A 21,034-nucleotide genomic window follows, 5' to 3' on the forward strand; every position below is an offset into this window, starting at 1 on the left:
TGAAGTATTCAAAAACTCCAAATTATAAACTGAAGTGTTTGTTCATTAGAAGCATGGCAACACTAATTGGCATAAGTGCGCAAAAACCTCAGCCTAATTGTTAAGCCTCAAATTACAACACTTACAAAAAAGATGCTAAAAAATATGAGAAGGGTAAGACTCCTTGTTTACAAGTAAACACATTTATAAGTGAAGACACACAAAAAGTAGAGTAAGTCATGCATGGCACTTCAGCACCTCAACAGCTTGTTACAGTGCACCCAAAAAAGTAAATCCAGCCCTGTCACCTTGGGAGCTGCAGCAAATTCCAAACTTTATTGAAGCTCTGGTCTGTGCTACAATTTGATGACAACCATACGCATGCTTCTGCATCACACAACTGAGTGTAAATTTTATTAATATGCTTTAAATTAGTTCCTGATACAATCTACACAGCAGGATGGAAATCAAGAGAGAAAAACTGCTCTTCTCATGCAAAACAAAAAACAAATTGTTTGGACAGTGCCACTAACTTCATACATCGGCTTTTCAGCTGTCCAAAATTAACATCTCCACATCAAATACCCTGAACCAGATTCCAAACTGCACTAAACAAGCTGCATGCGCAATTTGAATCACATAGTATTTTATTATTTTCTTTCTTTTTAACCATTTCTGCTGGAGCATTTTTTATTAGGGAGTATTAGCGTGTCAAAATAACAAAATATAATTTTTATTTTATATATTTATGTATGTATTTACAAGGGGCTGCTCTTGTCCACTACACAAACGTACCCATTACTTTTGTGATTAAGCTTGTGGCTAAATAAAAATCTATCCTTTGTTCTACACACGATTAATCAAGCCACTCAGAGGAATTAAATGTTGTTCTGCCTGCAGTCTTCCAAGTTAGACCATCACTGGAGCCATCAGCACGAGCATTTATGACAGGGCCGTTGTCTTCAGCATTATTGCTTCACACTTCCTATGTAAGCCTAGAACTAGTTTAAAAATAGAACAATCGGTCCTCTTCTGCCTGAATAGGTTACTACATAACAGGTTTGTTATTGAATATGTAATTTCTGGGTCATTCTATTTCAAGAGTCAAGTAAGATATCTAGTTTAATAAACAGAAAAACAGCTGTCATATGTATTTCCTTTCACTGGCACTCATTCATAACCAACTGGTAGCTCTCATGGCCACAAGAATTATTTAACTCTACCATACCCATAATACTAAGAAAACCCTTTACTAAATATAGTCACGTGGCAGTATTTCAAGTGTCTAGACTTCCACTTTCATTTTCTCTCCCTTTTCAAAAGGGTTTAATAAGGACTCCAAAAATTTTCTCACAAAGCATCAATCTTCACTGAGCTACTGAACACAGCCTCGGCTTTTTACCAGTGTTCCGATTCACACCTACCCTGGCAAGAGGAATGCTCTGAAAGGAAAGGTGGCTGGACAGGTTTTGTTTCGCTCCACAAGGAAAAAGAAAATAAATCAATGTTCAGGGACTCGCTCGTATTTTTGTCTTTGAGCCAGCATAGCAGCACCACCACCTCATAAGGGAATTAACTAAACCCTTACATTAAGGCAAGACACTCTGAGACAAACACCAGTGATTAGGACATGCAGAGCTTATTAAAATATCTCATGGCACGTTCCAGTGAGCATGACTGACATTAGTCCTCGTGTTGTATCTTAGCCCTAGTTTCAGCTAACAGTTGTAAACAAGGGAAGCTTTATTTTACTGAGTTTTAGTTCATTTCCTGTCCTGGACTATTATAGCCACCCACACATTTTAACAAATGCGTCACCTCAAAAGCAACCAATTTTTAAATGAAGTGATGTCGACAAACAAGCAATAAAATGCTTTGCAACTTCATTTTCCATACGAATAATGGTATCTATTCTAGGGATCGAGTCATGTGTATAAATCATCATTTTTTGGAATACAAATTGCCCAACTCCTAACATAAAGCAAGTGATTTCTCCTCAACTTCTCACCACTTGTAATTCAGTCATCCACTATTTCAACTGAAGTTTTCCAAGCTAACAATTCAGCTGAAGAACTTCAGCCATCTGCAGGAACGAGGAAGCAGGAAACCTGTATAAAAGTTTTACCTGCATTAAAATGTGACAGTCTTTCAACAGCAAGGTACAAGAACTAGCCATTTTGAGCAAAATGCAACCAAATCTGCAGTTCTTTTGTCAAGTATGAGACAACACAATTTGCAACTGTTTCTCACTATATAGACAGAAATAAGAACTGCATTCTCTGCACACAGGCCTCTTTTGCAAATTTTAATTCCCTATTCTCTCTTTCCAGTTAATTTTTCAACAGAGAAGTTACACTGTAAAAAATGCTTTACATGAGTAATTAAACACTCAGGTTAGAAGCATAAGAATTAGCTACAGTACATATTAGAGAGACTGCAAATACATCATCTCTCTTACTCAGCACCCAGGACTCAGCTTGCTGAATACGTGAGCAACTATGCAGCATCTTGTATTCTCACTATTGCATGCAGAGGTTCAAGCAAGAGGAATCCAGAAGAATGGCCTTTTCCACTTAGGCAGCCAGGTTTTCTGCTGGCTTCAGGAAGACAGCGTTTTTTATTCTGTGATATTTATAGACAATCTCAGTCACCACTACAAAGTCAAGTCAAATAGGACCTCAAATCTGGATACCTCCTACGTATCATCAAATTACAGAATGGTTTGGGTTGGGAGGGACCTTAAAGATCAGCTACAAGATATATAGATGAGATATATACGTAGATACATGATAATGGTAACTCCTCTCTCTCCTATCAAAAAGTTTGGTTTAAATGACTTGCTTAGCATGTGGGGCAGTGCACAATTCTCCAGGGTTGGATTCAGTAGCTCTGCAACAGCATCTTCATTCAGGCCATGACTACTACACATAAAAATTGTCAGAAGACATCTCTTTAACAAGTTCACATGGTTTGGACAGAAGTCTACTACTCTAATTATTCCCTGCTTAATCTACATGCCCGAACGTAATTTCTATCACTGCTTGTGAGCTTTAAACACAGGCTGGGAATGTTCCAAAGCATCCAGTCACAATACATGCATTCCCATTCCACAATCAGGTTTTTATAAGCACAAAATATTCAGGATGGCTCAGAAAATTAAAGAGCAACTTTTAGCAACCATTAAGAGCACCTCAGGTGAAAAAAAAAATAGTCCAAAGCTATACCAGAAGCCAACCTTGCCTTGTGAATGAGAGAGCCCTAAGAAAAACATGGATTGCCTGCACAAAAGGAAGTAAAGGATGGCACAGACTGTGATACAATACATGCTCAATACCCATTACCCTGCAATCGATAGTTCCTAGATAGACTAAAACTGCTTCAGGCTATGGATTTAATTCCTATGCTGTTTATCAAAACATACAAGTACAAAAAAAAAATATCTAATTATAAAAGCAGTAGATACAAAGAGGCATCAAGAGGATCAAAATTATTAGTCTTCACAAGCAGGTTTACGAAACATGTTAATGGAACAAACAGGATAATTTCCCTCTCAAAAAAAAAATAAATCACTTTTACAGATGCAACAGTATAGATCACTTGTGAAAATCAAGATAAAAGCCTTTCAGTTCCATGAGATGACGCACTGCTACAGAGAGCTGCCAGCCTAGACTATAGATTTTTAACACCCTTTCAAAGAAAAGTAGCAAGATTTACCTAGACAAAAATTCTGTAAGACTTAGCTCATGAGGAATATTTGGATTAAAAAAGTAGACAAGCAGAACTTTACATGAGAGAGATACTATATACTCTGCTGTGCATCAGTGTTTTAAACAAAAGAATTCAAAACAACCAGCAGAGGAGACATAGAAGCTCATCAAACATACCAGAGTAATAAGGTATAGATCTAGCATAAAGAACAACGACACATTTATTGAAAAAAAAATAATCAGTAAAAGGATAAGTATATTTTTTCTGCATAATCTAACAATCCAATTAATAGTGAAAAAGCAAATTAAATGCTAAAAATCAATAAGTCATTTTCAGAAGGTGCTTAACCAGGGGAAGAGGCAACATTGATGCCTCTTTAAACAGAGTCTACATTTCTAAATGTGCTATGAGGAGTAACAAATACAAGCTCCTTAGCTCTAGGATTCAAAGCCAGCAATCTCCAACAGTTTCCAGTAGTGCTGACAAAGGGGGACCTGCATGCCTCATTAGTAGCTTAATCTGACCATAAGGTTAGATTATTTCCAGTACAACCACAATCGTCAACGATGAAACACAAAACTTCCCCTACAAAAAAGCATTTCTTGAATGATCACAAACAAATAGTTGGAAATGTAAGTACCTAACATACCAACAACCTACATTTTACTGAGAGAAGGTAGTTTATAAAGGCTGTCAATATAAACAGTAGCAGCCTACATTAAAAAAAAAAAAAAAAAAAACACACAACCAACAAATTCCCATGTATATGAAGTTGTACAACACTGCTATACAGTTGCAGAGATTAAAATGCTTACCTGGGGAGGATAATTGCTTTCTGAAGACCATCTTGAGGACTGATCATTGGGCTTATCCACCAAGATATTCCTAAAAAATGAGAAGCCAGAAGTAATTTAAGTAACTGCCACATTGTAGTTTACATCTCCATTAAGGTCTGTCATACATGCAGATCATTAACATTCTCATGCTAATAATAACCTAATAATAATAATAACCTAAACTCCTAGGGAGAGACTAAGGTTCTCCCCCTATTTTATTAAAAATTGTCTACATCACCCTTTTACAGGACCCATCAAAATACTCCTCCCAGCCTTGTGGTTGTGAAACGGAGTTCAAGTTGCAAAATTTAAAAAAAATTCAATTGTGAAATAAATCTGTAACAGCTGAATTTACATAGGCCCAAGCCCACAACGAAGTGGAAAAAAAACAGCCTCATTCATCTCAATGGGGTAAGAACTTTTCAAGAAAGTTAAAACAACGAGCAGTAAAACAGTTAGCAAGGCAAAAACGGTCCTTTACTAGACAGGCGATACTGGAAGGGAAAGAGTAAACTGCTAACCTACCGCAGCCTTCTTAGAGCATGGAAGGTGACCACCTAACTCATGCCAAACTTTAGCAAGTGTTATTCATGGGTGTTGTTGTTGGCTTGTAGCTCAAGAAAGCAGAAGTTCAACTATTCAACCAGCAAAACTACCTCCGAGTTGCTTGCTTACAGTTCAGAATAGCACAGCATTTAGGGAATTAACAAATTCAGAACAGTTTTTTTGGCTAAAAAGGAACAGGTTCATCCTGACAGTCATGTGAGGGATTTGCCTTCCCCTCTCCAATAACCATGCAGTAAAGGTCACCTCCTAGATTATTAACTTTTAGAAAAATCCCTAAGATATATCTAATTATTGGCAAGGTAACGATGCACCACCTGCTGGACAGGGCTCACAAGCTCTACCACATCCAACTAATGAACTTGCCAGCTTGTAAAACTTATGTAAAAAGAAGGAAGTAGTCATCAAAAGGCTTATGCCATCTCCATCTGCTGTGTAGGAGGAAAAGAACACGAGCATCTGGATTACTATAAAGGACTGGAGGAAAAAGCACTCATATAAAAGCTCAGAGGGAAAGAGGTTAAGTCAGAGGTTGAGCATTAACAGACAGAGAAATTAGCTCGCTCTTTCCACATTGGGCAGACCAAAATCACCACACTAGCAACGGTATCCAAGCAGTCCAGTGCTGTAACAAGGCAGGCAGCAAGGAACTACACCAGGGTGGCCCCTTAAAATATGGACATTTTAGAAAGCTGGCCTAGTGGCTGTCCGTCTGTAGGCTTTACAAAGAGACATGTCATGATTTTTACACTGCACAGGAGCAAAACTCAGGTTCCCTCTCCTTTTAGCTAGCTCCCATCGTGGCATTTATTAACACAGCAGCGCCAGCCCCAGCCTGCAGCTGGTTTATTCACACATCCCCAGCGGGGAAAACACGTTAGAACAGCATATCAACACGCACTACCCTCTTGCTCTAACCTCATCAAACCAGGAAACACCAAGCCATTAGTCTGCATTATTAAACATCCAACTAAGAACATCTCGTTTGCAGCACAAAGACACTCAACTCCAAGAAGAAACCTAGCTCCTTCTTTAATTACAATGGGGACGAAATGAACCGATCAAACCAAACAGGAGAATCTGAGAACTGATGAGACACAGACTTCTAATAAAAGTTGTCAATCTCAAAGCTAAGTCATCAAGAGAAACCAAAACATACTTGTGACTAATCATATTTGCAGTCTCCTATACCACACCACAGGCAAGACAAAAGGATATTTCTTAATTTTTTAGTAACTTTTAATATCTAGAGAGAGAAAAAAATGCTAAACTTGAAGTAGATATATATCTTACATTAAATACTTAAGGGACACGAAGGCAGATAAAACCAGACAACACTCTATGGCTTTTCTCCTTTATGAAACTTTATACTAGCATGCAAGATGACAATTTACCCTACAGAATAAATTTTATTTATGATGTTATTACATTTGTTTAAACATTAGATGATAAGCTCTTCATACATTGAGCAACATTTGCAGGAATTGGCACTGTTACGTGGTCAGATAATGCCCTGCTGGAAAGAGGCATTTTCTAACTGGGACAGATCCCAAAGACCGTATTTTTAGAAGTAGGTTTGTTTGCTTCTCCAGGTCAAAGATCAGCTTGACACAACCAAAGAGGACCTCAGTCAGTACTAGACAAGACAAAAACCCTTCTGCAGAGAGAAAAAACGGACAGGCAGCTCACACAAAATTAAGGTTAAAAAGAAATTTAAAAGATACAAGATAGCAGTGTCAATGGAGTTATGTTTCAAAATACACAGGTTATTAATTTATTAAATAAACATTGAATACAGAAGTCTATATGTACAAAGTACATATGTACCATAATGGTTTAGGAAAATTTATGGGCTTGGAGAAGTTCAAGCATTCTACCAGTCATAAGACAGTTAAATAAATGTATATCCTAATGACAGATACCTTTTTTCCATGTAAAGCCCTTTTTCTGGGCATCACAAAGCTCTTACACAGTATCTGAAGGCAGGCTTTTCAGTTAGACACGTAACTTAAAATCTGAGAAACTTTAGAAGCAAAAATTCCATTAACTCCATGACTTTCCACATAATTTTCAAAAGGCAGTGAAAAAAGGTATTTCTAAGCCTTTGAGCTATGCCAAGTAGCAAACAGTTTTACACAAGCTTTTCCTGTGAAAAAAAGCAAATAATTAAATGCAGTTTGAGACAACTCATAATCATATACTGTATATACATGATCTAGTCTACCATAAATCTACAACGCTGCCAAGAGGGACCATTCTACCTACTCACGCCTCATCCTCCCCCTCCCTACACCAGCAGCTATAATAAAGATTAGCATAAATAACTTCTTCAGTCAGATCAGTTCTCTAGTTCAGCTTACTACTAGTGCCAACAAAAAAGGAGAAAAAAAAAAAAAAAAAAAAAAAAGATCAGCAGCTGGATCTGGACAAGGGGTTCATACTGGCATGAACTCCCAATACCACTCTCCCACTGGAAAGTCACTACTCAAAAAAAAATAATTACATGTCATGGTACCACTGCTACTGCGTGGGCAACCCTACCTCACACTAAAAGCTAAGCAGAAGGAGCCATTCTGTTTGCACCACAAACAGTAACATGTCCAGAGGTGGTACTGGTGTGCCTTAAATTCATAACCTAGCTTCCTTCATGGCTGTTAGCCTCTAAGCCTTTACTGTAAGTGTTCCCATTGCTAAATAAGAGAAGTGGATCGTTTGGGCTGCTTTACGTAGAAAGACCTCTTGGCAGAACACAGTGGAAGTTTATTTTTATTACCAATGCAGACACTGGTCTTGCAAGTGCTGGAAGTAGATAATTTTTCCTTTTACCAACCCAGAAACCGTCATATCCGCTGTACCAACTGCTGGCTGATCTCAGCTGGAATTACAGAGATGTCTCCATGCTTGGTATTAACCAGAGGACTTCTCTGTGCAAAAAGCTCTGTGGTTTCAGGCATGACAATCGCTAAGGGAGATTTCTTCTTTGCTTCAGAGCACGGGGGGGGGGGAGGGAGAAATAAGATGACTTTGCAAAATACACTGCAAATTAGGTTTAAGGCTGCTGTAATTTGCATCTAACCTAAATATTTTCATGAAGTTGCTATTAAAGAAATCCATAACTTTAGGAACAAGTCCTTGAGAATAAACAAATCCAAAACACTAGCTTTGCTTGGCACATTCAAATTGCTCTTCAGAGAGCAGCTGTGCAGAAAAGGGCACATGCGTCTCCAAGAGGACTTGGAACTCAGACACAGCTCTTCTAGAAAACCGCTGAGGTACCACACCATTACACTGTAAAAAGCATTTGAAGCGCTACAGAAACACAGCCTGACTGAAAATGGGCAAAATACTTTCTTTGGGGTTGTCCGCATGATGATTTATTTTCTTTTTTCCTACAACCCTCCCAAGACAGACTAGCAAGAATACAGCAGCTAGAATACATTGATTAAAAATTCCACTAAGTCCACTTTACAGAGGACTGCAAGACGTGGCGGGTCAACTATTTCAAACACGTGAAACCATCACACAAGCCAGTACAAAGCATCAACCAAGATAGTCTTGGCCAGCCTAGACACAGGAACGTACACACAGTCTTAACCAAGAAAAACAGATGGGGAGGAGGGGGGGGAAGGTAAAAAAAAACACCAAACCAAACCTCCACCACCAAAAAACCTTAGTCCATAGATCTGGAAAGAACTAGAGAACTTTTTCTCCTGCAGCTCTCAAACTCACTACAATTAATGCTGGTTTCAAAACCTGGCTGCAGTTTATAAAGGCATGTGCACCTATGGCTCTCCCTTAAAGTGGTTCAAAGAAAGCCTTTTACATTTTGTTTTAAAGTTTCTCTCCTTTCTATTGCAAAAGTTCTCTGCTTAAAATGACATACTGATGTGAAGTCAAGAAAGTTTCTTGGTTGAGACACAATAAAACATGAACAATTATTATGCAGTATTGCAGATACACTTGAGAAACAAGATTCTTTTTTGGGGTTGCATTTTTTTAGAACACGGGACTTCTTAACCCCACTGCTAGGATGTACAGGAGGACCTCTTGCCTATAAAACAAAGTTTGAGTTAAACACATACACAAGTGTGCAATTTTAAATACTATACTGTCTCAAGATTTGCCAACTTACTGCTCAAATTTGCTTCCATCTCCTCAGCAGAGTTGCACACAAACATCCATTGTATTATAAATTTACTTCTATCAAAAGTAAAATAGCTAAGTACAGCATACAAAAATAAACTGATGGATTTAGAAATCACCTTACAGAAATAGACTTATCAGATCACAGCTGACTGTACTGGCCAACAAAACAGGTATCACTTAGCTCTGGTCTAGAAATAGTTCCATTAAAATCAGTGTCTCAATTATTTCTTTCCATGAACCGTTTACTATTTTTTTCCAAGCTGCCTCTCATCCCTGTCAGCCCAATGATACACAAAAGCCTTTACTAAAAAGCAAACTGCTGCTTAAACACAGAGTGACACGGTTGCAGACATTTTCAGTAATGCAGGTTAAAAAGTAAGTTTGGTTTTTTTTCACTCCCCCCATCTAATTAAGACTTCTTTAAACAAGCTATTTTTGATTCATCAGTGCTTCCTCCTGACACACCAGGAATTAAATGTTACCAATACTGACTAAAAACTGCAGCAGTATAGTGAAATCCCAGCAAGTTATCAGAGCCTGGTAAATAACTTCTATTCCAGTGACACTCAACAACCCTAAATCACGGATTAAACTTTTGACTGTATCACAGCACTGAGCAACCCAAATCCTTAGAGGCAAGAGCTCCCAGCTCCAGGTTAGTAACATCAGTATTAGCACAGACAGAAAAACAAAGCGGAGAAAAAATAAAATTAAGTCCGGCTTGTTCACATATGTTGGTAACCACAGTAACTTCACACATCACAGATAATTACCACTCTAACCGTCCTAATGTTTAGGAATTATACTTTAGATGCAATTTAAGTAGTAAGTGATGCTGAACCTTTAGGCTTAGAAATTACCAGGGTTCCTTCTCTCCCCACACTGACTTTTGGTTTCAATTTAAGAATTGTTCGAAAAACAGGTCTTTTCCATGTACTGTACTTAATTTTCTTTTCAAAAAGTAGACATAACTTAAAATGCCAGTGATCTTAGTTAACTGATATTAGTGAATATAAGATTACCTGGAACTATTTATTTTCCTTATTTCATATTCAGTGTTCATTTGTACATGTCTAAGACAAAAGGCTGGATTTCAAATATCCTTCTATGTGGTCCACAAAGTACTAACACAAGCAACATGATGTGCACGCAACCTAGCCTAGGTGAGGTTCCAGGAGGTTCTCAGAGTAAAAATAAATCCCTGGCTTAATAAAAAAAATAACAAGAATAGCACGAATTCTACCCTTCAATATTCAAGGAAAGGCAAAGAGATTAAATTCTTCAGCCTCCTGGATTTGTACCCAACAGATAAAATACTGCAGTAAAATTTGCCAGTTTAAGACATCAACAGCTACAGCCACTTTAAACAATGTTCAGTTTTCATTTTTTTTAAAAATCCTCATCTTCTGGGAAAATAGTTTAGATAGCATGTAACCTATGTATATGAATAACGTAGTATGTAAATAGGATTTTCTATGGCCAACAGTCACCAGAAAAGCCACTGACTTACCAAATCTTCATTCCAAAAGCATTTTCTTGGAAAGGGACAGACCCTTTACAAGCAGATTAAAGGAAAGCGATGTCTAGCACACATCTATTGTAAATCTCCTATGCTGTATTTTGGGAGCATCATAAGCTTGGTGGAGTATTCTTCTTTAACACATATATGGAAAAAATTTACAAAGTCCAGGAAGTAGATTTAGGCCTTCCATGATTCCACAGCATTGCAACAATGCTTTTACATGCCAGAATATTATTAGTATTTCTGCTCAACAGAGGAATCCACAAAAACAGAGTAAGCGATTACACGTAGAGATATAAATTCCTAATGTAACCCATAAACACATTTTTATATTCATCAGCACAGTAACTTCACACTCAGTAAAAAGTTCACCCAAGAACCCGATGCCTATACAGAAATTTAAAGCAGACTATGTTCAACAAAACAGACTGAAGCTCCCTCATGCCCAAACTAACGTCAGGTATGGAGCTTTTTCACAAAAACTCTACAGAAAATGCCTCCTAGTTCCAGGTGGGACCACCTTCACTGCATTAAGCTTTCCCCTCAGAATTAAGGTTCTCTCACTAACACTGCAACTCAGCTCAGAAAATTCAGAAGACAAAAAATTGACCTGGGAATATGAAGAAATATCAGCCTGTTGCTAAGTACTGGTTATTTGTGGAAGTGCATTACAAGTGAGAAATATGTGGCCCTGCAGCTACATTATGGAATAATTCTTATTTGGGGGCAAAATACATAATTCATGCTAAAGAATACACCAGTTCCCAAGCCAACACTACTTTCGTATTTGGCAGCTTCCAAACACTGTACCGAAAAGCATGGGGTTTAGGAGACAAAATGTGAAAGTCAGCAATAGCACACTGTCATGAAAGAGCAGGGTGGGAATTCATTTAGCAATTCATGACTCACAGGTCAATTTACCTAATCTAATTTTTTTTTTCTTCCCTTTTAACACTCTGTGTTAAGAGCACCTATTTACTAATACAACTTTCAAATGTAGAATAGGCTAGGAAATTAGTATGTAAATAATTACAGTAAGATCAAATGCTGCTTAAAGTATGTACCTACAGAAAAGCATTCAAGAAAAATACAAGTAATGTCCTAAGCAGAATTTCAGTGTTTTTGAGGCACTTTTCCAGAGCTTGAGAGTGACATTATGAGCCCAGCAATCAGGCTGGGGAGAAAAGGCAGAGAGAACTGAGGAAAACATCTAACTCAAAAGGACCAGTGTGCAGTTTTTCCCTTTTCAAGATCATGTCACTTTCCAGGAACTGCAAAACTCACCAGCAGAGGAGGAGCAAGCACTATTAACCATTTTGCTTTCGCAGTTTAAATTCAGACGTGCAGGCTGCTATCCTTAACTTAAATATATGGTTGTGCTCCTTGATTTAAATTGATCCAGGAAATAATCTCTCAAAGATTATGCATGCTGAGTTTCAAGTAATGGCTAAAGTAGCAACTATCTAAAGTAACAAAGCACTCTACATCTCCAGTGCTCCCTCCTCCCCTTCCAGTAACTAGTATATCATCGAATTCAGACCCAGCTGAACTTACAGTCCAGTGTTCCCACAAAATTCAACAGGCCGTGGTCAAGAAAGCAAAACTACATTGGTTTTAGAAATTTATATTAACATGCTATTTAAGTTAGTCAAGCACTGGCTTACTTCTGAATTTTGGAACATGCTGACCTCTAGGTAACTGACTGAACCAATGCTGCACACACCACTTAAACTCAACAAACTCATGATCACATCATAAAATCAATGGTGACAATAAACCTAACCATGCATTCTAACAGCCACCTGCTAAAAAGAAGATGAAGGTGCAGAATAAGAAACTATATTCTTTGCCATGAAAAAAAAAAAATCAAAACAGACTGTCCATGCTGTCTGAGCAATAACAACAGTTATCCCAAAGAAAACATGTTCTGTTTGAAATAGTCTTTTAGTCTTTAAGCAAGTAATTACTAAGGAGCTAGAAAACCTCTACTAAGCTTGAAGAATATAAAACCTCATACAGGACAAATGATCCATAATCTGATGACGTTAACACCTCTATGAAAACTTTAAATTTTAATGTTCCCCAAAAATGCCATCCCAGAAGAGGCTGAACATCAGAATAATACAGGTTCCACCAGGTTAGTCACACCAGGAAACTAGAGCAATTAGCATTTCACCTTCATCGTTCTGCTAGTGCGTAAAATTCCATCTAATCTCTTAAATAATGACTGTATTTTAACTGCAGCTTAAAAGAAATTTCTTCTCATACTACAGCATTTGTACTTTTACCTGGGAAGCAAGAGCTACCAGACTTCTGATGCCACTATAAGGAACGAACAACTTGAAATTTTGTGACTGTTGTCATTCCCTCCACCTCTCCAACCTTTTTCTTTCTCATCACTTCAGCTTACCAGACACTTGAGAAGCACCTAACACTCATGTACTGATCTGCAGGTTACTTATTTTCTACAGAAATATTTTGCTAAGTACTGAATTTTAGCTTTCAGAGAAAAATCCCAGGCTACAAAAGTGATGTAAACAAGGGGGGAAATGCCTGTCAGAACACGAGATTGTCTAGAAACATCCAGAAAATCCACACAAACAAGTGGGGAAAAAAGTATTTTCCACTGAAAAGGACAAGCAGAACTGAGAAGATTTCTATACACAGGGCTCACCGGAGGGGAAAAGTCAGTTGCATTCCCAGCTCATTTTAGTAAATGTTAAAAGTATTGATCAATATTGCAAAGACATCACAAACACTTAATTACAGATAGCCAGCAGCATGCCTGTTCATCTTCCCATATCTAAAGGCAAAGCAATTAGAACAAGGAAACTGAATTCACTTCATTAAAATAAAGCTATAAATGCTGACAATTTAAGTTGCAAAAACTACACTCATGCTTATTATGTGGGGAAAAAAAACATCCACAGAAACAAAGCCACAGTTCTACACCTAGAACAGAAATCATCACTGCTACGTAACTGAAGTTATTTACAAAGCCATGAGACACAAGCAGACTCATTAAGATTTCTAGCATATGGATGATGAGCACAGTTCACCCTCCCAGAAAAGCTCTGAAGCACACTTCGCTAATCCACCACTTTGGTCTGGTTTAGCTAGCTTTCAACTGCTGAGACCTCAACAGAAGGCATCTTCACCTCCTCAGCTGGGTATCAGAAAACAGAACAGAAAAAAACCAAGCCTTGTCATTAGTCATGACTGATCTCAACTTGAACATGAGATTCTTCAAGACCTGGATGCATCTATAACAAGATTTATGAACCTACAAGGTACAGATCTGAATCATCAGTTTCACGTGGTAGGAAGAGAAACTGAAAATCACATTTCACTAGCCACAAACACGTGGGGTTTTTTCCTGTTAAAGAAATCTCAAAGAACAGGGCAGCTCGAATTCAGGTTATTTTCCAGTTTTTGTTGGTTTTGTTTGGGTTTTTTTCTAATCCTTATGGACTTTACCCCAAAAAGTTTTACACATGTTCTCAGTACCTTCTTACCAATGCTTTTAATACCTTAGATCTGAAATCATAGGAGAGTAAATCTCGCTTCAGAGTAAGCACAATACAACAGATGTTTGGTTAAACTGGGCAGGAACTTACTGTCACATCCTCTTAACTAAAAAGCAAAAAAAAAAATTTGCATTCTCACTTTGGAAGTCTACGAGTCTCATTTTACTATCAAAGTATCTTTCACTTAGTTTACTCCCCCAATTTGATGGAAATACAGAAAAACAGCAAAACCACACACAATTATTTTAAGTTTATCCTAACAAATCAGCTGGTTCTTTCTGTGTTCCAGTATGCTTTCTAGGAAAGAAAGAACTGAGCCATCCAGCCTTCAGCATTTGATGTACTACCACACAAGGTGTCAAACTGGAAAAGCCTGTAATAAGCAGAGTAACTCAAGTCCACAGTGAAACAGATAAAAATGGGTTGCAATGAAAAAGTGACTACCAATTAGGAGTAGGTTGTTAGTGACATTTAATTATCAGCTAAGAAACCAATTTTATTTTATACAATCTTAACAATGACCCCAGCACAAGAAATAATTGAACAAAATACCAATAAAATTTTTTAAGTCAAATCTAGGAAATACTGATCTTTCTCTATAGAGATACCATACAGGAAAACCTGAATGCCTCTGGAAATCTGAGCAACAGGATGAAACTTCCTCAAGAAGGTACACGACTAGTATAACACCGTAAAAAGCTCTTGTTAGTCTCTGAAGTGGGAATTCAGCTGTATAAAACAGTGACATGAGGCCTCAAGTGCATTAACCAACTACAAGGCATCATCAATCATGACTCTTGATGCAACCACTAGAAACCATGGTCCTAGGACATGGCAATTTAGCATTTGGCAATAGAAAAGGGTACCTGACTGCCACCGCCAAAGCACAACACTTCTGATTCACGTTAGCAGGCAGTTCAAACTGGAGTAGGTATAAAAATGGGCTATTAAAAAAATCAGGGTATGAAATGCTTCTCAGAATGCAGAGCAATAGGTTGTGGTTCTCCTACAAAAAAAAAAAACATAAAAAAAAACACACACAACACACACAACAAACCACACAACAAAAAAACACAAACCCAAGCTGCAACCCTCATTAAATTACCTTCTATAAATTGTTTATTTCTTCCTTGTCCAAAAAGAAGTGACTAAGCTCATCACTTTCTACAGAAGGCCAGAGGGGAAAGGGGGAAAAAAGTCCAGGCCTCTCTCCCTCTCAGTGTATGTCAGAAGATGACAGTACTTGTTTGTGTAGACTGGTGGGTGGGGGGGAATCCCTAGACTAGTCAGTCCCTTGTGAGACATCGGGGAGCAGCCTCCCACAAGGTTCCATTCCTTCAGGAAGGAACTGCGGAGAGACAAGGAAAGGATCCGATGAAGAAGGTTCAGGCGACATGCTGGGTTGAACATTTTCCAAGTTGGACAAGCCGAAGCCTCTCAATGCACTGTTGCCTCTGCACACACCAGATGTTTCAAGAACAAATTTCCTCTTGGACCAATTTTCTTCCCAAAGGCACAACCTTCCCTATAAAGCAAGCTGAACTAGACACTATTACTAGACCAACTTCCACTTCTACCCACAGAGGTTTTTAAAATAAATATCCAAGTCAGTCTTCCTGCTGGTAGCTACAAGCCAACAGAGGACAACTCCAGCAGTTTCAAAAACAGCAGAACTATTCTTTGGCAGATTCAAGGACAATCTTCATTTAAAGTTTGGAAAGGTCTTTGCAAACACACAGGTAGCTGCAGCAGTGGTTAAACAGCCAGAAACTGGATCCAGCACCAACTAACCCCTAGTACCACCACCAAACACAACAGGGAAGACGACACTGGCATTCACCAGAAGAAAATTCTCTGTCATTGAAAGAAAACTGGTGTTTTTCAATAGACTACTGATCCTAAACTAGAACATGACCAGAAAGGTCTTTGAAAAACACTTTAGAGGTGGTGTTTGATTGGGGTTTTTTAAATTAAAAGGAGAAGTTATCAGTTGATTTCAGAAACTCTAAAGAGTTTCAGTATCTGTTTACTATCACAAAAGCAGATGCAATGTAAATTACTAGACTTCTAATTTCTTCCCTGCACAGCAGTGATGAAACTCTTGTATTTCTTAAGTTTGTTTTACATTTAAAACCATACAACTACTTAAGAAGTGCATTTAAATCATACTTAGCTGACAAAGATCATGGGTAACCTACTGTGTTCCTCTTCCAGAAGCACTCTGCATGCAATACCACAGCTCCCCAAACCAAGCAACATTATTAAGTGGTGTAATCCTACACATATTATGGCAGTCCCTCTTCTACTTGAAGTGGTTTCTTCCTAGTTAAACTAGCAAACTTGTTTAAACTACAGTATAACTGGAATTCCCAATATCCTTCCAGGAAAACATCATTCTGTTCCATATATGAAATAATAAGACAACTTTTAGTTCTACCTGCATGTTCATTCTGCAGTATGTTACATTCCTATCCCAGCAATTTTAGAGTTTTCAATCTTTACCCCACCCCCCCAAAAAAAACCTCCTAGATATTCCTCTATAAATTTTCTCCTTTGCAGATCAAAGCCTCCCCTTTCCATTTCAGATCACATTTAAGCTCTTTCCCAGAACACGGGAATCAAAAGTTAGCACACAGCAAGTAAAAACCAAAACTTTCATAGAAGAGAGCACACAAGTGTTAGGCCCAGTATCCCTCAACCCAAGGGCAACATGCCAGAGAATAATCCCGGCACTGGTATTATTGAGCACTGCTTAAAAGCCGTTAAAATTGCTTTTACTGATGATAAGCACATCTAAGCAACGTTCTAAAAAACAGCTGAATGCAAGGTCATGCATTTGTAAAACACCAGCCCTACTATAGGAAAGGGAATTGTATCATGGAAGGCAATGACATTAAGGACTTTGGGCAGCACTGCAGACACCATGGGAACATTAATTGCTCACGCAAGTCTGTAGCAAAAAGGACTAACAGAAGCCTTGGAAAATATCAAGGAGAAAAATGGTATTAACTTTTTACATTGCACCAGTGAGATCAATAATGGACTGTCAAACTTCTATTCAGGGACCACCGCTTTAATACAACGTTGAAAGCCAGAAGCACTGGTAGAAATAACTACAAGCATGAACACAGACCTGAAAGAGACTCCTTAAAGTCAAGTCTTTTTGACAAAAAAGGTAAAAGTATTCTACTTAATAATCTTTGTTGATAATTAAGTAAAAGAATCCAGTTCTTTTTAGTATCTAACAAAGCAAATATTCAGAAAGATACAACAACTAGGAACTCAGACGCAGAAAAGCTCTTTTTTTAAAGGTTCACTTCATTTTGGAAAGCAGAGATAATTCATTACATTAATAATTAACAAACAGGGCAAGCCTGTTACTTGTTGATAGAGGGTGACAAAGATTTTTCAATCAAAGGTTATTAAATTTGGCACAATCAGTGATTAGACAAGACTCTACAGCCTGCAATGACTAAGGTGTCAAAGCACCATAATCCTAACTCTCGTCCCGACCTCCCAACGCTGAAAGTAACTTATTGAAAAGGTGTATCAAAAATAGCACACCTAGACCACATTATAGTCACTCCAAATTTGACTTTCAGCAGCTAGAGAAATTTAACAGGCCATAGCTGGACTGCCATACAGCCAAGTCTCCCATTCAGCATGGGTTCACATTAGTACAGCACTGCAAACTGATGGCTGTAAATAAAAGCTTCAGTCTCCTTTTGCCAAACTCCGAATTCCTAAAAGCATAAAGTGAGGGCAGCAGATCACCCCCTTCCCCAAAATCACACACAACAGTGATGGTAGGCCAGGGTTTCAGAGGTCAGGGGCACGAGAGGATGCCTAGCTGCCAAAAAACACACTGCCCAAAGGCACCTGACATACCCAAACCTGCGGGGCAGGGAGAAGCGGGGCACGTTTCCTTACCCTTCTCCCCACTGAACCTGTGACCAGCTGCTCCCACACACGGTGCCCATTTTCCGCCAAATCTGAGAACAGTTTCTCCTTACATGCACCCTCTCCTGCCCGCAGCCGGTGATTCCCTCCCCGCTGCTCACCCCCGCCCAGCCGACCACAGCCTGGCAGACAGCCCACCCCCAAACCTGCAGCCCAGGCCCTCCACCCCACACAAAGGCCCCCCAGATCTGTTCATCAACCACTCCCCCAAGCACCCCACCTCAGTGCTGGTGCTCAACTCCACCCCACCCCCTGCTCTACAAGCCCCGCCATGCACACGCAGCCCCCCCACCCCCTGCTCTACAAGCCCCCCCATGCACACGCAGCCCCCCCACCCCCTGCTCTACAAGCCCCCCCATGCACACGCAGCCCCCCCACCCCCTGCTCTACAAGCCCCCCCATGCACACGCAGCCCCCCCACCCCCTGCTCTACAAGCCCCCCCATGCACACACAGCCCCCACACACCCGGCTACACCGACCTTCCCACGCACGCCCCTCCCCCCCCAAGCCCCGCCGGCCAGCCCCTCCTCCACACAGACCAGCGCCGCCGCCGCGCTTCCCCTCACCAACCCCCCCAGCCGGGGGCTCCGGCCAGCCCGGGGCGCTCCAGCACCCCGCAACGGCGTCGGCCGGTCCCGCGCCCCTCGCGTCCCCTGCCGCGGCCGCCACTGCAGCGCCGCCCGCCGCGGCCTCCCCGCGCAGGCCCCGGCGCGGGCCCGGCGCAGGCCCGGCAGCTCGCCACGGCACCGGGCGGCCCGGGACCGAGGTGGGACCGAGGCCGGGACTCACTCGGGCAAGTAGGTGGAGGAGAAGCTGCTCCAGCGGTGCAGGGTGTAGCCCAACACCCGACTCTCGGGGCCCACCGGCCCCGCCGCCGCCATCTTGTTGTCAGCAGCGGCAGCCGCGGCCCCGGCAGCGCCCGCGGGGGGCGGGGCCGCGCTCTTAAAGGAGCCGCGCGGGAGGGGACCGGTGGGGGTTGGGGCCTAGAGCGTGGAATGCCCTGGAGTGGGGGTACTGCTGTGGGGCTGCGTTTCTCTGTAGGGTTGGCAGAGAGAGGCCCCATGGGGCTCAGGGGTCACCCCATGGAGCTGCTGTGGGTTCAGGGGGGGCCCCATGGGGCTGAGGTGGGCTGTGGGACTTGGGGTTCACCCTGTGGGGCTGCTGTGGGGTCAGCAAGAAGTCTTGTGGGGCTCAGAGGGATGCCCTACGGGGCTGAGGTGGGCTGTGGGACTCGGGGAGATATCCCATGGGGCTCAGTGGGATACCCCGTGGGGCTGAGATGGGGCTCAGGGTTCACCCTGTGGGGCTCAGAGGGCTGCCTCATGCGACTAAAGTGGGCTGTGGGGCTCAGAAGGATGCCCCATGGGGCTGAGGTGGGCTGTGGGGCTGCTGTGGGGTCAGGGAGATGCCCTGTGGAGCTGAGGTGGATGTCCCATGTGGCTGCCTTGGGCCGTGGGGCTCAGAGATCAGGGAGGTGCTCAGGTGGATGCCCCATGGGGCCAAGGTGGGTTGTAGGGCTTGGGGAGATGCCCCATGGGGATAGAGTGGAGTGTCAGTTGCCAAAAGGAGCATCTCCTTTCCCAGTCCCATGGTGGACATGGCCATGGGTGAGCACTTGGGAAAGGGATCTAGGAAAACCCAGTGGGATTTGGTGCTGCTCCAGCTCCTGCACGGATCCTTGTCGTGGGCAGCACAGTTATTCTCCCTCGCTCTGTTCTATCAGCTGAAGACTTGACCATGTATTCTTACATCTCCCAAGAAGTTTGTTTTGACATTTCTGCCAATTTTTAAATGCATGGTGGGTTGGGTTTTTTTCCAAGAAGGAGTTAAAGCTATTAAAGTCACCATAAATAACAGTAAATAGAAGTAAATTACAAGTAAAATGAAAATGCAGATGATCAAGTGGTGCCCAGATTTAGCATCTGACCAACAGTCCCATTTGAAAGCACTTGCAAATTGAGTGGCTGGTGCCAGAATTAATCGGGGTCTTTTTCCCTGGGTCACTTTTACATTTTACATACAACAGCCCATCTATGTGCTTCATGGAGAGGCAACCTGGGGGTCCAGGTTGTGGGAAGAAACCCAAGTGGTTTCCCACATCTTGCGCAGCCATATTTCATAACTTTTTTTTCCTGTGGATTTTAGGAAATAAGTTGTATTTAGTCATAAAAGACCAGGTTGGAAGGGACCTGAAGGATCATCTGGTCCAGCCTTTCATGGCAAAATCGTGGTCTAGACAAGATGGCCCAGCACTCTGTTCTGAATCTTAGACGCGTCCAGTGCTGAGGAATCCACCACTTCCCCGCAGAGATTATTCCAATGGCTGGTTATTCTCATTGTGAAAAATTTTCCTCTTGTGTCCAAGGGAGTAACTTGTACCCATTACCCCTTGTCTTTTCCATGTGACACCTTGTGAAAAGAGAGCGTTCATCTTCTTGGCAGCCACCCCTTAAATAGTGGCACACGGTGATAAGGTCTCCCCTAAGCCGCCTTTTCTCAAGGCTGGACGAGCCCAGTTCTCTCAGCCTTTCCTCGTAGGGCAGGCTTCCCAGTCTTTGCTCGTCTTTGTGGCCATCCTGTGGACCCTCTCCAGCCTGTCCCCATCCTTTTTGTATAGCGGGGCCCAAAAGCAGTATTCCAGGTTTGGCATGACAAGCGCTGAGTAGAGTGGGATAACGACTTCTTCACCTCTGCTGGTGATGCCCTTGTTGCTGATGCAACCCAGCCTCCTGTTGGCTTGCTTTGCCGCAGCAGCACACTGTTCGCTCGTACTGAGCTCGTTGTCCAGAGC

At 41.2% G+C, this 21,034-nt stretch overlaps 1 protein-coding gene across 4 annotated transcripts in view; it reads right to left on the reverse strand.

Moving 5' to 3' along the window:
* The window catches only part of MKLN1 (muskelin 1), a 98,277-nt gene extending 79,094 nt beyond the window's left edge, over nt 1-19,183 (reverse strand). For 2 of the 4 annotated variants that reach the window (XM_080393398.1, XM_080393395.1), the window contains exons 1-2: nt 19,033-19,183; nt 4,503-4,572 (exon numbers count right to left, since the gene is read on the reverse strand). In XM_080393398.1, coding sequence (XP_080249524.1) covers nt 4,503-4,572; nt 19,033-19,124 — 162 coding nt within the window. In that variant the 5' untranslated portion in view covers nt 19,125-19,183. Of the gene's footprint in view, nt 1-4,502; nt 4,573-7,009; nt 7,036-18,212; nt 18,278-19,032 lie in introns of those variants that run through there. The other 2 variants (XM_080393396.1, XM_080393397.1) reach the window with 2 other exon arrangements.
* Between the last annotated feature and the right edge of the window lie 1,851 nt (nt 19,184-21,034).

This window comes from Falco punctatus (assembly GCF_963210335.1).
Source record: "Falco punctatus genome assembly, chromosome: 6".
NCBI classification, from domain to species: domain Eukaryota; kingdom Metazoa; phylum Chordata; class Aves; order Falconiformes; family Falconidae; genus Falco; species Falco punctatus.